Genomic DNA, 15,622 nt, shown 5'->3' on the forward strand with positions numbered 1-15,622 from the left:
CCAAGGGCAATATGTCTTTTCTTTTTCTTTTCCCATGTAGAATTAATCATGTCTAGTGTGTTTTCATTGTGTATTTTTAAAGTTCTTTCTTCCATTCTCTACAGCTACTGTTTCAGACTTCATTTTCTTCTAGTTCTCAATCCCATAGCCACATTTCTTATTCCCTCAGCTACTTCATGGAGAAAATAGAAAAATAAAAGCTTAAGCTCTGCTGTTTAAACTTCTCTTTCATGTCTTGAGTCTAGAAATTTATTAGCATCACTACATTCTCTTTTCTTAATTTCTATTTCAGTGGAAAATTTAAAAAAATGCCTTTTGAACTTAGTTTTTTGAATAGGAAATGTATTTTCATCTTTCACAAGCCAGAAAATGTAAAAATGTTAGTGTCAGGTTTTTTCTTGTTTACCATCTCCCAGTGTGAACCCCCTCTGCAGTAAGTAACCACTGTTCTTAGATTATCACTCTGTAGAGCTCTATGCGTATTCAAGCAAATAAATGGGATTCTGTTTCCCCCTTTACAAGAACATTTACACTTTTCTGCACTTGTTTTTGACTTTACATAAATCTAGGAGATTTTCATATCAATACATAGAGAATGTCTTTTTTTCACAGCTACTTGGTTTGAATGGATATAACTTTAGTGTCTTATTGATGGACATTTGAGTTATTTCCATTTTTTTCTTGGTTCAAACAGTGCTAGAATGAATAATCTCATTTTGTCAGTTTGTCCAATAGACGTATACCTGTAAGATAATTTCTAAATGTAGAAATGTCAGGTCAAGTGATGTACACGGTTAACATTTTCTAGACGGTGCCAAATGACCACCATAGTGATTGTTCTAACTTACCTTATCATTAGCAGTGTAAATAATTCTGTGGAAAAAAGAGTTATAAGTCATCTTGTTTATCAAGTCTGCTTCTGCACTGAGTCTACTTTCCATTTCTGTGTCCTTTGTATCTTTATTAGATATGCCCTCATTAGTTTTTAGACACTCCTTTTCAGTGCCTTCTTCCTATGTGAATTATTAGATCTCATTTGCAAGAAAATAAGTTAAACTCTTTATTGTTTCCTTTGTCTTCCAATCTTTTGCCTTTTCCTTCTATTCACAACAAGCTTCTAAAGAGAATAGGCTGTTCTTGATTCCAATTTCCATCTTTCAGGTTCTCAACCCACTGCAGTCTAATTCTGCTCATGCCACTACATTAAAATAGCTTTTAATATGAATATCAGTGACTTCTTAATTAATAAATAAGGTGGACATTTTAAAACTTTATCCAGACCCAGTGGTGTTCAACATTGTTGATGAGTTCTTGGAAACTCACTCCTTCCTTTTGCCTCATCGCTCTCACTTCATTCTTCTTACCTGCGTGACTTTCCTTCTTATCCTTTTCCACTGTTCACATTCTCCTTGGATGACATCATCCATTATCCATGGCTTCATTTACCATCTATATTTGGATGACTTTTGAAAACATATTTCCAGTCCAGATTTTTTGCATGTCTAACTACCACTAGATAGTTTGACATGAATGTGTCCCAGGCCCTTCAAAGTTGTCACTGCCCAAATTGAGCATTTCCCCATTCCCTTCCCAAACTGCTCCCGCCTGTGTTCTCCATCTCCTCTGTTGTTAAAATTAGAATCCTGGGCATGATTTTTGATTCTTTTCCTTTATCCCTGTATCTAATGAGTCACCAAGACTTGGAAGTTCTTCTAAGTATGTCAGATCTAGTCACTTCTTTGTACCCTCTGCCACAATTCTAATTCAGGCCACCACCATCTCCTGCCAAGATTATTTTCTCAGACTCCTAATTTGTGTGCTTCCAGTTTTCTTGCTTCTCCAGTCCACTCTCCACACTGGCCATAGTGATCTTTCAGAAATAAAAATCTGATCTAGTCACAGCCTTGCTGAAATCTGAGACTGGTTCCTCAAAGCTCTCTCAGTAAAGACCAAGCAAGCTCTTTTACTACTTCTAGCTGTTTACTGTTTCAGCTACATTGGCCGCCTTTCACTTCTTTTTTTTTTTTAAATCGCCTACAGCACCTGGTCTTACTAGGTGGTCTCCCATCCAACTACTAACCAGGCCCAACCCAGCTTAGCTTCCGAGATCAGACGAGATTGGGCGTGTTCAGGGTGGCATGGCTGTAGATGCCTTTCACTTCTTGAATATCTTCCATTGTGGAGTCTTTTGCACACATTTTTTTTTTCTGTTTGGAATACTTCTCTACACCATCCCCTGCAACCCCCCCCCCCGCCCTTTGCCCTCTCCTTTTGTCTGGTTTACTCCTATTATTCATACATGATGTCTCTGCTTAGGTCAGCTTTTGGGAGGTCAGCTTTTGAGGATGCAGCTATCTTTTATCTTGTTGAAGGTGGTGTCTCCAATGGCTGGGACATAGTAAACACCTTCAATAAATATTTGAAAATAGATGAATGAATAAATGAATAACGACCTTCATGGGTTTATTTTCTTTCACATGATTTTAACAGGGATGTTCTTTAATATCTTGCCTTCAGTTTTCCTTCTTTATGTAAACGTTCCATATTCTTCCAACCACATGTGTATGATTCTCAACTCTTTGCAAATTAGACCTCTTATTTGAGTTACATGTTTATATCTAGTTGCATACTATAAGTATTTAAAAGGATAAATGTTCTGCAAGTATACCTAAAACTGATGTCATCGTTTTCTTTCCTTTTCCCACCTTCTTACATGCTTTTCCTGTATGGCTGTGATACTGATCTATAATCTGTCATCAAAGCTAGAAATCTCTGAGCTATTTTAGATACCATTGTCTTCCTCACCCCTCCCTTCATATATAGGGATCAGTAATTCCGGTTTATTCAAGAAGCATTTATTAAATAATTTATTTTGGATATGTATCAGGTTTTGAATTCAAAGCTCTTAAGTTTTACAGATTATATATTTAGGTCAGAATATAAAAACAAATATAGCACACTTATTCTTTTACATAAGAAGGTGAGACTAATAGAGGATTAGTGCACACTGGTTTTTCAGATTCCCCATTGTTCAAGTTACTATTGTTGCATAATTGCCACTAAATGGGGCTGCTTAAAAATTAATATTCATAGATTTAAGTGGTCAGGAATTTGGCAGAGCATAGTAGGAATGACTTATCTGCTCCATTATGTCAGTAGTTCAACTGGGAAGACTCAAAGGTTGAGAGTTGACACCTGGGGGCTGGATGATCCAGCATGTTTACTCACATGTCTGGTACCTAGCTTGGAAGTACTCAAGGACGAGGATTGCTGACCAGAACATCTTTAAGCCTCTACCCAGTGGGCTTCCTCACAGTATACCAGTCTTAGAGTATTAGGACTTCTTAATGATAATTGAGGGCTCCAGAAGCAACTGTTTCAGCAAATAAGACGGCACAACATTGTCTTTCCTGACCTAGCTTCTAAGGTCATGTAATGTCTCTTTAGCTGCATTCTCTTACTTACAGGAGAGTCAAAAACCTACCCAGATTCAAAGAGAGGAAACATAGTCGCCTGTATCTCGATAGTAGGAATTTCAAGATCACGATATAAAAAAGCTTGTAAAATGGAAAATATGGTTGTGGCCATCTTTAGAAATTACAGTGTCACACCTGTTCATGTATGAAATGTAGATGGTGATTAAGAGAATTACGTGGACTTCGTGTAGAGAAGATGGAAAACTTAGAGATTCACAAGTCATGCGAACCTTTCTAATGAGGTCTCTTTGTATATTGGGAGAATACCTATGTGATGTAGACCTGTGTATATGTAGATGTATACCTATATGTATTATTTCATTACAATTAATTGACTGAAATTTTAGAAAAATGAGGTAAAAGAATTGCTTTTTATTTAGCAGAGTAAATGTGTTTCTACTACTTCAAATCATAGGAGCAATATCTTAACAAGTAGCATTTTATTCCAAATGAGTATAATATTTTTGTCTTTTGTAGATATGCAATATGATGAGGATGATGATGAAATTACCCCAGATTTGTGGCAAGAAGCCTGCTGGATTGTAATCAGGTAACTTTTTAGACAAAACTGAATAAGCTTTAAAAGACACTATAACCTATAAAAGGATTTCCTGCTTATTTTAGATATTCTATATGAGTATGCTGCATGAAAGCAGATTTCTCATTTATTTAGTTATATATTTAACTTTTTAAGTAATTCAGACTTACAGAAAGGCTACACAAAGAATTCAGGTATACACTTCACTCAGATTCCCTAAATGTTAACCTTATACTATGTTTTCTGTCTTTCTCCATATTTTTTCCTGAAACATTTGAGAGTTAAGTTGCAGACATAGAACATTCTTTTACATAATCATAAACCATCAAAATCAGGAAATTAATATTAATACAATATTCTTGTTTAATCTACAGACTTTATCCAGATTTTGCCAGTTGTTCCACTAATGTTATTTATAACAAAGTAAAAATACTTTTTCTGATCCTGTATTCAGTTTAGGATTACATATTACATTTGGTTTTCATGACTTATTCTTTTGTCTCCTATAATCTAGAAGTTCCTCAGTCTTCTTCTTTTTTTTTTTTCGATCTTGACATTTTTGAGAATAGCCAGTTACTTTTTAGAATGCCCCTCAGTTTGAGTTTGTCTGATGTTTCCTCATAATTAGATTCAGTTGATCATTTTTGGCAGCAGTGATATTGTTTTCAGTGCATTATATTAGGAGGCACATGATGCCTATTTATTTCATTACCGTTGATGTTAATTTGATTTCTTGGTTTTTCTCTTTATTTTAAATGGGTAAATTTATAATAGGTTGTATTTTCAGCCCAAATTCCCATCCAATATTAAGTGTAACTAAAATGAAATAGAACTCAGTAAGAAGCCTTATACATAGATAAGAAAAGTAACTTTTAAGTAATGAAGTAACATGCTACACTTTGCTCTATTATCAAACTGACAGTTGCTTTGTATATAGTAACATGGTGATGCTTCTGATTTCTACCATTTCCAAGATGCACATCCTCTTGGTTGACACTTTTTCTCTTTTCAAAGAACACATGCTTTTAACATTCTTCCAGCTGTATTTAGAATATAACTGAACCTTTCTTGAACATTGTTTTGTTAAAAATATATTGATTTTTGAAGTATAAGTACATATGTTTTCTACTAAACATAGGCTATAAAAATTTTGTATTGAGACATTTGTATTTTTTATGATGTTTAAATATTAAACATCAAGAGGCCTTTTACTAGAAAACAAAAACTAGGTAACTGTTTTGTGGGATATGCTTATATTTTATAATCTCCAGGAAGAAAGAATATTTTGTTCTTAGATGAACAAGAATTGTTTTCAACATGTGCGGTAGATTCCTCAAGGATAAAATACTCTTGTGAATAGTCATCTCATATAATATTGGTTACAAAATAAATGATTTGAGTTTTACATTTTAATTGACTATAGGTCCTTTGGTTATTGTGAGATGACATTTTGTTTTTTTCATGTTTTAACATGTTTCCTAAGCGGTGTGGATATATTACTTAATATCATCAGCAACTTCAGTAAAATGACTTGGCAAAATAATAGTAGGTATCATAAGTATGAAATATTTATGTAATTTAGGCATTTAAAGGATAACATTCTATTTTTATTTTATTTTATTTTTTTAAGCCTATAGCACCTGGTATTCCCAGGTGGTCTCTCATCCAAGTACTAACCAGGCTTGATCTTGCTTAGCTTCCGAGATCAGATGGGATCGGGCGCATTCAGGGTGGCATGGCCATAGACTTAGGATAACTTTCTAATGAAGCACTGTTCTAATGATTTTGGGGAAAGCAGCTATGATTCAGCTTCCTAGCACGATAGAACTTGTCCATAGTTTTATAAAGATTTTTTGTTATTGTCCATAAAATCCATTGCTATTTATATTATAGACAGTGCCTTCCATGTGTTTCTTACATATCAGTGGCTGACCCAAATGGTTGTGAGAAATTTCTTTCCCATTAGCTCACAGTCTCTTGAAATTGTCCAAACTAGTTTTTATATTCTGTGCCTTGTACAAGGATTGTGTGCTGCACCCTCTATCATAGGACCAAACTTTTAATACTAGTGGTTGTGGTTGATTGAATCAGGGTAGGACCTTGACCCAGAGCCAGCCAGCCAATCTATAGGCCTGCCAGTGTCCTGTGAGGTGATCTAATGATGCCAAAACGGGAGGCTGGCGATTAATTGGGCTATACATATTGTCTAAGAAAATTGATGTGAGGGTTGAGGAGTCAGTAGTTATAAGAGAGAGGGGAGCAGAAGCCTAGAAAATAGCACAAATATGCTGAGGTCACAAAGTGGAGAAGTTGAGACAGCAGGGTGTGTTGTCTGGGCCATTCATGCTGCTGGGAGGTGATGAGATAATCCAGTCCTTGGGGTTGTGTTAGAGCTCAGAACTCTTCTAGTCTTTCTAAAGCTCAGCTATGCAGCTATTCTCAGTTGGTGGTGAGGAGTCTTGCACTTATATCTACTTGTATGTTTTTATATGTCTACTTCCCCATTGCTCACATGAATAAATGTCTGTTCCTTATAAACAATAATGTCAACTCTTAGATTGTCCATCCTCCTTTAGGGCTTCATTATGTGATTTCTATGTGTACACTACTAATTCTAATTTCTGCCTATGCTCCATTTTTTTTATCATCAGTCATTTGCTGAGTATTTTCACTTGCATGACTTACTCTCATCTTACCTCTAATATATTCAAAATAGAACTAATAATCTTTAAATTTGAAATTCTTATATAATCCATATTTTAGTCATTGATGTCATCATTATTTTATTCAAATTAGAGTTCTTATTTTTATCTTTGTGCTTTTTTTTTTCCCAAGAAATATTTCCAAGAGGTTGGATGAAATTTATCTATAAAGCACATTTGTAAATTAGGGCTATCTTGTAGTTCTTATGTTGTACTTTAATTATTTTACCTGTAAGTATGTCTCATTTCCCCAAACTCAACAAGTTCTGCAAAGAAAGTGTTCCTAGTTGTCACCCTTTTTTGCATACCTCATAGTATCTTGCATAGTGGCAGGCATATAGTGACTGATATTTAATGATTGTTTATTGAATTTGATTATAATGAAAATGGAGAAATATGCTAGAAAACATCACTGGGTTGTAACTAATTATGGACTCAAATATTTTTCCAGCTCCTATTTTGATGAGAAGGGTTTGGTCAGACAACAACTGGATTCCTTTGATGAGTTTATTCAGATGTCTGTTCAAAGAATTGTGGAAGATGCGCCACCTATCGACCTACAAGCTGAAGCTCAGCACGCTAGCGGAGAAGTTGAAGAACCGGTAAGATGGTAATATAAAGTAACATAAATAAGAGTATTGATTTGAAATTTCAGTTCTCTCATCTGGCTTAAATGTTAAAGTCAACAGTATTTTTAGTAGAGTACTTATAGCATCTTCAATTAGCTCCTAGTTTATTCTTACTAATGGAGAGATGCATTTTTGCAAGTACAATTGACCCTTTAACAACATGGGTTTGAAGTGCATGGGTTCACTTGTATGAGAGTCTTTTTCATTGTGAAAACTTACAGTATTGATAGATGCAATATAGTACTATAAGTGTATAGTACTTAATAACTTTTTTCCTCTAGTTTATTGTAAGACTACAGTATATCATACATTTAACATACAAAATGTGCTAATTGACTGCTTATGTTATTGGTAAGGTTTCTGGTCAACAGTTGGCTTATTAGTAGTTAAATTTTTGGGGAGTCAAAAGTTATATGCAGATTTTTGACTGCACAAGGGCTTGGCACCCCAATCCCCATGTTATTCAAGGGTCAGCTTGATCCACAATGCGAATCCTTATTCAGGTAGTAGGTATTTAATAGTTGGGAAGAAGGAACTTAAATACTAAGAGAAGCAAGCCAGAAATAGTCATATCACTTCAGAAAACCCAACTTTTTTCTTTCACAGTATAAGGAAGCATAAAAGAAAGTATTTGAAAGACTTTTCCACTTTATTCATTGCATGAAATACGTTACTATAGCAGCATAAGAAGTAATAAAGGAAAATCACCCAACATATAAGCTATTTAAATTTTTCTAAGTTCCTTATAGTCTTTGTAGACACATGCATGTTTTTGCATTGTTAAAATCATAGCAAGGGTATAGTTTCACTGGTTTCACATAAGTGCTTATAAAGAAGCATGTAGTCTAAAGTAATGACTGTCCCTAGTTTTTTGACTAAGCATGATAGGCCTTGAGAGACAAGGAAGACTGAAAAACGAAGTAAGGCAGGGAGAGCCCCAGAAATAGAGTTAGGCAGAGGAAGAAGTTATTATTTCTAGTCAGTTCAGTCCCTCTTCTCTGTAGTTAAGCTCCGAAGGGCTGATCTATTATTCTAGTTGGATATACTGCACATAATTACTGTTAAGAACAGAAATAATTGGCTCTTATGACACTGTGCTGGAAAAATAGGCAGAAATGCCTTTTATATACTGAAGGCACCTCTCTTTCATTGTCTTTGTAGAACATGGAGATAACAATATAACAGCGTACTCAAAAGTGCTAGTACCATAGGTACCTTTGGAGGAAGAGATTTCTGAAGTTAGCGTATCAGAGCTTACTGGAAAAGATGAGAGAGACTTAGGCTGACCATGAAGGGTGCAGTAGAACTTGTCTTAGTAGAGAAAAGATACTTAGGCATTTCAGCAAGAAAATACTAAGTGTATTTGGCAATGGAATGAGGACCACAACAGTTAGGGTATGATTTTTGTTTTTATCTCTTTTTAATAGGTGTTAGTGAAAAGTCATGTGGAACCAGATTGTCATAGGCTTTGGATATCATTGGATGTCATGGAGGATTGCGAAAAGATTGTCAAAGTTATGCATAAAGCATTATTTTAGAATGCTTACTTTGAAAATGGTGTTTACTTGGAGTGGGTAGAGGCTGGAGGCAGATAAAAATCTTGGAATAGCCTAGATTTAAGATAATAGTGTCCTAGAAAACTAGGGTGATGGTGGAAATAAAGAAGAGGTGGATGGCTTCCCTTTGGTTCATTATCGTCACCAGTTCTCTTGGCCCTTTATTTACCCTGCTTTGGGAAATTTGGTTGGCAGTAATTTACCTTTAGGGATCTGTTTTGTCCTATCTTCTCTAAGATTTGATTTAGAGAGTTCACTATCCATTTATCTCTGGAAGATTTTAATGGATCCTGATTTATTGGGCAGCAGATAGATATTTAATTGAAAATTTTTTTTCTGCTGTGGGCTGAGCTATAATCAGCTAGGGCTGGACATTCTCATCCTTTATATCAGGGGTCCCCAACTCCTGGGCTGCAGACCAATACCCTTCTGTGGCCTGTTAGGAACCGGGCTGCACAGCAGGAGGTGAGCGATGGGCGAGCCAGCGAAGCTTTATCCGTATTTGCAGCCTCTCCCCAGCGCTGGCATCACTGCCTCAGCTCCACCTCATATCAACAGGCATTAGATTCTCTCGGAGCACCAGTCCCTCATGCCAAAAAGGTTGGGGACTGCTGCTTTATGTGGAATAATTAGGATTTTTTGTATGCTTAATTGAATAATTAGGTGTATTTTTTTCTGATGTTCTGTTGATTAGATTAGAGCACAGTTCTAATTGTAATGATTTACCTTTTTGTTTTCTGGTAACTTTGTCCTTATGTCCCTAACCAAGGAAGGAGATACGTGAAACTATAGATCATTAATACAGATACATTTTTTAACTGTTTGATATAAACTTAGAGCACATGGTATGTGCATAGTCTTTATTTACTTGTGGTATATAATATTCTTCTTTTTGTCTTCTACCTTAAGAAAGTGATTAAGTATAAAACTCGACATCTATGGAATGTGGATGTTGACTTTGGTGAGTCCCCATATTTGTAAAGTGGATTAATTTCCACTCCAGTTTCTAGAGCTTCTGCTCATACTGTTAATGTTGAGTAAAGTGGAGTTATTAAAACTTTTGTGGAAAACATTTATCATTGTCATGTTCTTTTGGTTTTATTTCAGCCAAGATATTTGCTGAAGTTTGAACAAATTTACCTCTCTAAGCCTACCCATTGGGAAAGAGATGGTGCTCCTTCACCAATGATGCCAAATGAGGCCAGATTAAGAAATCTCACGTAAGAAAGATTTTTTCCCAGCAGCTAATAGTGAAATACAATTCAGAAAATATAATTTTAATCAGTTGAGTTTTAGCAAATACCTTACTATTACTTAATTGTGACCTACTTTTATTTTCAAAGGTATTCTGCTCCACTTTATGTTGATATAACAAAAACAGTCATTAAAGAAGGTGAAGAACAACTTCAGACCCAGCATCAGAAAACTTTTATAGGAAAAATTCCCATTATGTTGCGTTCAACTTACTGCCTTTTGAATGGCTTAACAGATCGTGATCTTTGTGAGTTAAATGAATGCCCCTTGGATCCTGGTGGCTATTTCATTATTAATGGATCAGAAAAGGTATAGTAGCATGATTTTAAAAAAATTACAAAATAATAATTAAGATGTAAATTATGAAAGTCAAAATTAAAAAGTAAACTTTTATACAAAATAACCTAGAAGTGGCAGTTGAATTATTTGGTGGTGGCGGTGGTGGTGGTGGTGGTGGTGGTGGTGGTGTGACAACTGAACTTAATCCAAAATTTTATTTAGCTGTATATAGTATGCACTAGAAATTTGGTCAATTGTTAGAGCTTACATGTTTCTATGAAGCATTTATGCAAAACGGAGTTTGTAAAGTTCAAGAATTGATGTTTCAATGAGCCTGTTTGATCAGATTAAATTAAGATACAGATTTCATTCTTCATTTCAAGGACCTTGTGGGTTTCATGACTGAAACTTTTTATTGTCCATGTAGGTTCTGATTGCTCAAGAGAAAATGGCAACAAACACGGTGTATGTGTTTGCCAAAAAGGATTCTAAATATGCCTACACAGGAGAGTGTAGATCATGTCTGGAGAATTCTTCCCGACCCACCAGTACTATCTGGGTTAGCATGCTGGCAAGAGGAGGACAGGTATGGACTTGAATATGATGTTGTTTTGGTTTTGTAATTTACCAGACTGCATTCTTAGTCAATTTTATCAGTGTTATATGATAAGCATTGTGTTTTTTACTTATTGCCATGTAACAAATTACTCCAGTTAGCAACATTTATAATTTCATTTTCTAGAAATTTGGTCCACTGTTGGAGCTTACATGTTTCTATGATACCTTTATGCAAAACGGAGTTTGTAAAGTTCAAGAACTGATGTTTCAGTGAGCCTGTATGATCAGATTAAATTAAGATATAGATTTCATTCTTCTTTTTATTTCAAGGACCTTGTGGGTTTTATGACATAAAGTCCAGAATCTGGGTGTGGCTTAGCTGTTAGAGTACCTCTCACAAGGCTACAGCCAAGTTGTTTGCCTGGACTTTAGTCATCTTAAGGCTCATTCACGTGGTTGTTGGCAGGATTCAGTTTACCATGGGCTGTTGTACTTAGACTCTCTGTTCCTGGTTAGCTGTTGTCTGGAAGCCTCTCTCAGTTCCTTGCCACATAGGTCCCCTCCATATAGCAGCTGACAACATAGCAGCTTGCTTCATCAGAGAGAGTAATCGAGAAGAGCCATAGAGTATATGAGGAAGATGGAAATGAGTCTTTAATAACTTAATCTTGGAAGCAACATTATATCATTTTTTGCCATATTTTTTTAGATGTTAGATTCCCAGTCCCTTACTCAAGGGGAGGGAATTATATAAGGCGAAACTAGTAGTAGGCAAGGATCATTGGGCACCATCTTAGAAGCTGCCACTGTGGCGTGTTACTTAAATTAATGTAACTGAATGATAGCTAGCATTTCTTAAATATTTGCTGTCTGCCAATTACATTAATCAGATTACTTGATTTAATCTTTATAACTATCTTGGAAAGTAGTTGTAATTATCTCCAATTTCATGTACGTTTTTTATTTATTTTTGAATAAATCGTGCATGCTAAAATAGTTCAAAAAAGCACAAGAAAAAGTATAATATAAAAAGTATTCTTTGACCCCCAGATCTCTTCCCCAGAGGCAGTTGCTTCTGATAATTTCTCATGAATCAGTCCAAAAGTAGTCTTACTACAAAAAATATAAGTGAGAACATACCATACATAATGTTTAAACTTTGTTGGTATTCTTTAAAAACATGTTTAGTTCAATATTTGATCATTCTTTTTGAGCTGTGATATTCCATATATAGATATAGCATAATTTAACTATTTATCTTTTGGTGGAAATTTAGGTTTCCAGTCTTGTGCTCTTACAAATAGTTCTGCAGAGTCTAATATTGCTTTTTATAAGTCTTACAAAGATGAAAAACTTGAAAATTAGGGAGTTTTAATGGCCTAAAGTTAAATACACATGTAGCATAGGTGTTAATTAAAAAGGTTTTTACTTGTAAATGGGGGTGGCATGGGGCCCAACTACAGGTGTTTGGAAAAGATTCCCAGGTGGTTGTGATGTGCATTAGTTGTTGAGAAGCATTGGCTTGAATTATGGAGGGCAAGAGATAGGAACGAAGTACATTAGAGAAATCATAGCAGCTATGGCAAGATGAATGAGAGGCAGAGAAAGGAAAATCCATCTGGATTTAGTGATAGCTTTGATATAACATGAAGATGAGTCAGTTAAGATTCTATGGTTTCTATCCTCAGGTTTTGTATAAAATAGAAAACTTCTAAGAATTTTTAGAGAGACTCTAGTGAGTTCATTTTTAGACAAGATTTTGGGGTGTGTGCGATGTAGGCATTTTTTAATGTTTTGCTTTTTCTGAAAAAGATCTGTGATGGAACGTAATAGACTAAATGGCATAATTGATAGAAACAACCAAATGGCATTTGGAGATATGAGGGTTGAGGGTACAGGAAAAAAAATCAAGGTGAAAATTTGTGTATCATTTATGAAAAGTTGTTATTGAACACCCGTGAGATGAGGTTTCTAAGGAAGGAGGCCGGACATAGGAGGAAGAAGACACAAACTGTTTTTATAGTGATCATGATAATTTAGGGTTATAAGTCCAAGAAAAGGTAGAATTGGATATTGAAGGAAGGAAATATTAAAACTGAGAAAAAACCAGGTGTTTGTATGCCTGTGGAGGCTTGGAACTTTTATTTCATTTCTGTATGTGCGTACAATTAGAGAGAGAGAAATTGGAAAAAAACTTTTGTGAAAGAGGCCGTTTCTTTATGTAAACAAGATCTAACACAGGCCAGTTCAGAGTTAATATTTATTTTTCATTCTGTGATTACCTTTTTTCCACATTTGTCTGTCTATATTCTCTCTCTTTTTTTAACCCCTTATCTATTTCTTTCAGAGTTTTTCTGTTTATTTTTTGTTTGTTTTTTTTTTGGTGGGTGGAGAAGGTGAGGGGTCAGTGTTCATATTTTTTTGTAGCCAGAAGTCATTTCCAAATACAATATTGGGTAATTCTGAGAGAATCTTGGCAGAGAATGGAAGTTTTCTCAGGTCTAAATGACCAGTTGTTCATAAAATTGAAAAGCAGCCACAGGATAAGATGTTTCTTAGAGTGTGAGAGGCGTGCTTCTTTTGAACTATATATAGTGAACAAGTATATGACATGGTTCTCATGATGTTTTTAAATGACTGTAATCTCTCTGTACTCATATGCTAATGATGTTTTATTTTTCTAGGGTGCAAAAAAGAGTGCAATTGGTCAGCGCATTGTGGCAACTCTACCATATATTAAGCAAGAAGTGCCCATCATTATTGTGTTCAGAGCATTAGGTTTTGTGTCTGACAGAGATATTTTAGAGCATATCATTTACGATTTTGAAGATCCAGAGATGATGGAAATGGTAATGTGTAAGCAAAATGTATTCATAGGTTTTATAAGAGGTTTAATGTTATTGACTGTTGCTCATCTTAAAACATAGTAGAAGGCTGCCCTGAAGAGCAGTTTACTTGTAACATTCCAGGCCATTAACTGTGTAGTGCAAGCCTTTATACTTGCCTATGATTCTTTCCTTAGTTCTCTGTAAAATAGACTGAAAACTGAAGGCATCCAGAGTTTATTGACAACAGCAAGAAGAAACAGTAGTAAAGGAAAATCATAAAAGTATGCCAGTCTGGTGCAATGTAGTGAAAGGAGAAAATGAGTAGTTTATGTCTTCTTTTTTTTAAAACTTTTTATTTTGAAATACTTTCAAACATATAGATATTTGCAAAGAACTCTTCTATACTCTTCTTCCAGATTCACCAGTTGTTATCTTTGCCACATTTGCTTTAGCATTCTCTTTGTCTATATACAGATTGTTTTTTCCTAAACCATTTGAGAGTGCATTTCAGGCATCATACCCCTTTACTCCTAGATGCTTCATTTCCTAAGAACTTTCACTTGCATAATCATACTACCATTATCAAAATCAGGACATTTAACTTCGGTACAATTCTAGTAACCTACAGATCTTATTCAGGTTTTGCCTGTTGTCCTTGGTAATGTCCTTAATGGCATTTTTTTTTTTTTTTTTTTTGGTTCAGAATCCAATCCAGGATCATGTTTTTATGTCTTTTTAGTCTCTTTTAATCTTTCCTCGTCTTTTTTCCTTAGTGTTTCAAAGAATTGAAATTTTTTGCGGAGGATAAGCCATTTATTTTGTAGAATTTCCCTCAGTTTAGGTTTTCCTGCTATTTTCTCATGATTAGATTTAACATATGCATTTTTGGGAGGGAAAATATATAAATAATACTGTGTTTCCCAGAGCACTGCATCACGAGTCACATGATGTCATTTTGTCCCATTATTGGTAATGTTAACTCCTTAGTGGTGTCTGTTAGATTCCTCTACTGTGAAGTTAACTGTTTTTTGGTAAGAAGCTTCTTGTTCTTTGAGCCTAGATAAATACCCATTTCTTATTAGTCTTTTTCATTAATGATCCTTGTCTCAATAAATAGTAATTCATAGTCTTAAAGTTATCCTGAATTGTCCTTAGATTTTAAGATTAAAGAGAAATAAGGTAAAATGTATTTAAAGGCTAAACAATGGTCATAAAGTTATTAGAATATTTATTGATACAGTTACATGAGAAAAAAGGATTCTGATTAGATTTTATTTTAAGCTTTTACCAATAGTCATATACTTTTTAAAAATCTTATAAGTATTTAAGTTTTTAAAAGAAAATATGTTATATTTTCTTTAAAAGACATTCCAAATGGTTCAAACTGGATTTAGACAGTATTCAAAGTGGAATTTTCTTGGTAAAGTGAAAGACCTGATTTGCTTTATACATACTGTCTTTTTAAAAGTTAATTTGTTCTTTAGTTCTTGTGAAGTTTAGGTCAGATTTTATAAGTCTGATTCAAGTGCTTATTCACTGTGTAAAAGTGCTTTAATTTTTTTCTTCTTAAAATACATTATTATTGTTATTCTTTTTTCCAAAACTACATTAACCTTAACAAAATAGTTTTGTAACAACAATGACAATTTCCTTTAAAGAGTTCACTTTTGTTTACCATACCATGGCCTCATTTTGACTGGTTTACATGACGTTATTCTGATCTTTGGTTCCATGATTAGAATTTGGATGTTTAAACTTGTGAATTAGTGATAGACATAGGAAGTCAAAGGCAGGAAATGTGG

At 34.6% G+C, this 15,622-nt stretch overlaps 1 protein-coding gene and 2 pseudogenes across 1 annotated transcript in view; 1 reads left to right on the forward strand and 2 right to left on the reverse strand.

Annotated features, from left to right (window-relative positions):
* POLR2B (RNA polymerase II subunit B) overlaps positions 1-15,622 on the forward strand; it is a 43,727-nt gene that overhangs the window by 1,471 nt on the left and 26,634 nt on the right. Inside the window, exons 3-8 of the mRNA XM_015597545.2 lie at positions 3,954-4,026; positions 7,168-7,318; positions 10,009-10,121; positions 10,245-10,464; positions 10,862-11,020; positions 13,677-13,841. Of these exons, the coding sequence (XP_015453031.1) occupies positions 3,954-4,026; positions 7,168-7,318; positions 10,009-10,121; positions 10,245-10,464; positions 10,862-11,020; positions 13,677-13,841 (881 nt within the window). The remainder of the gene's footprint in view (positions 1-3,953; positions 4,027-7,167; positions 7,319-10,008; positions 10,122-10,244; positions 10,465-10,861; positions 11,021-13,676; positions 13,842-15,622) is intronic.
* Positions 2,032-2,150, reverse strand: LOC112471591 (annotated as a pseudogene).
* On the reverse strand, positions 5,643-5,761 carry LOC112471608 (annotated as a pseudogene).

The sequence above is a fragment of the Pteropus alecto genome, unplaced genomic scaffold, assembly GCF_000325575.1.
Source record: "Pteropus alecto unplaced genomic scaffold, ASM32557v1 scaffold57, whole genome shotgun sequence".
Taxonomy (NCBI): domain Eukaryota; kingdom Metazoa; phylum Chordata; class Mammalia; order Chiroptera; family Pteropodidae; genus Pteropus; species Pteropus alecto.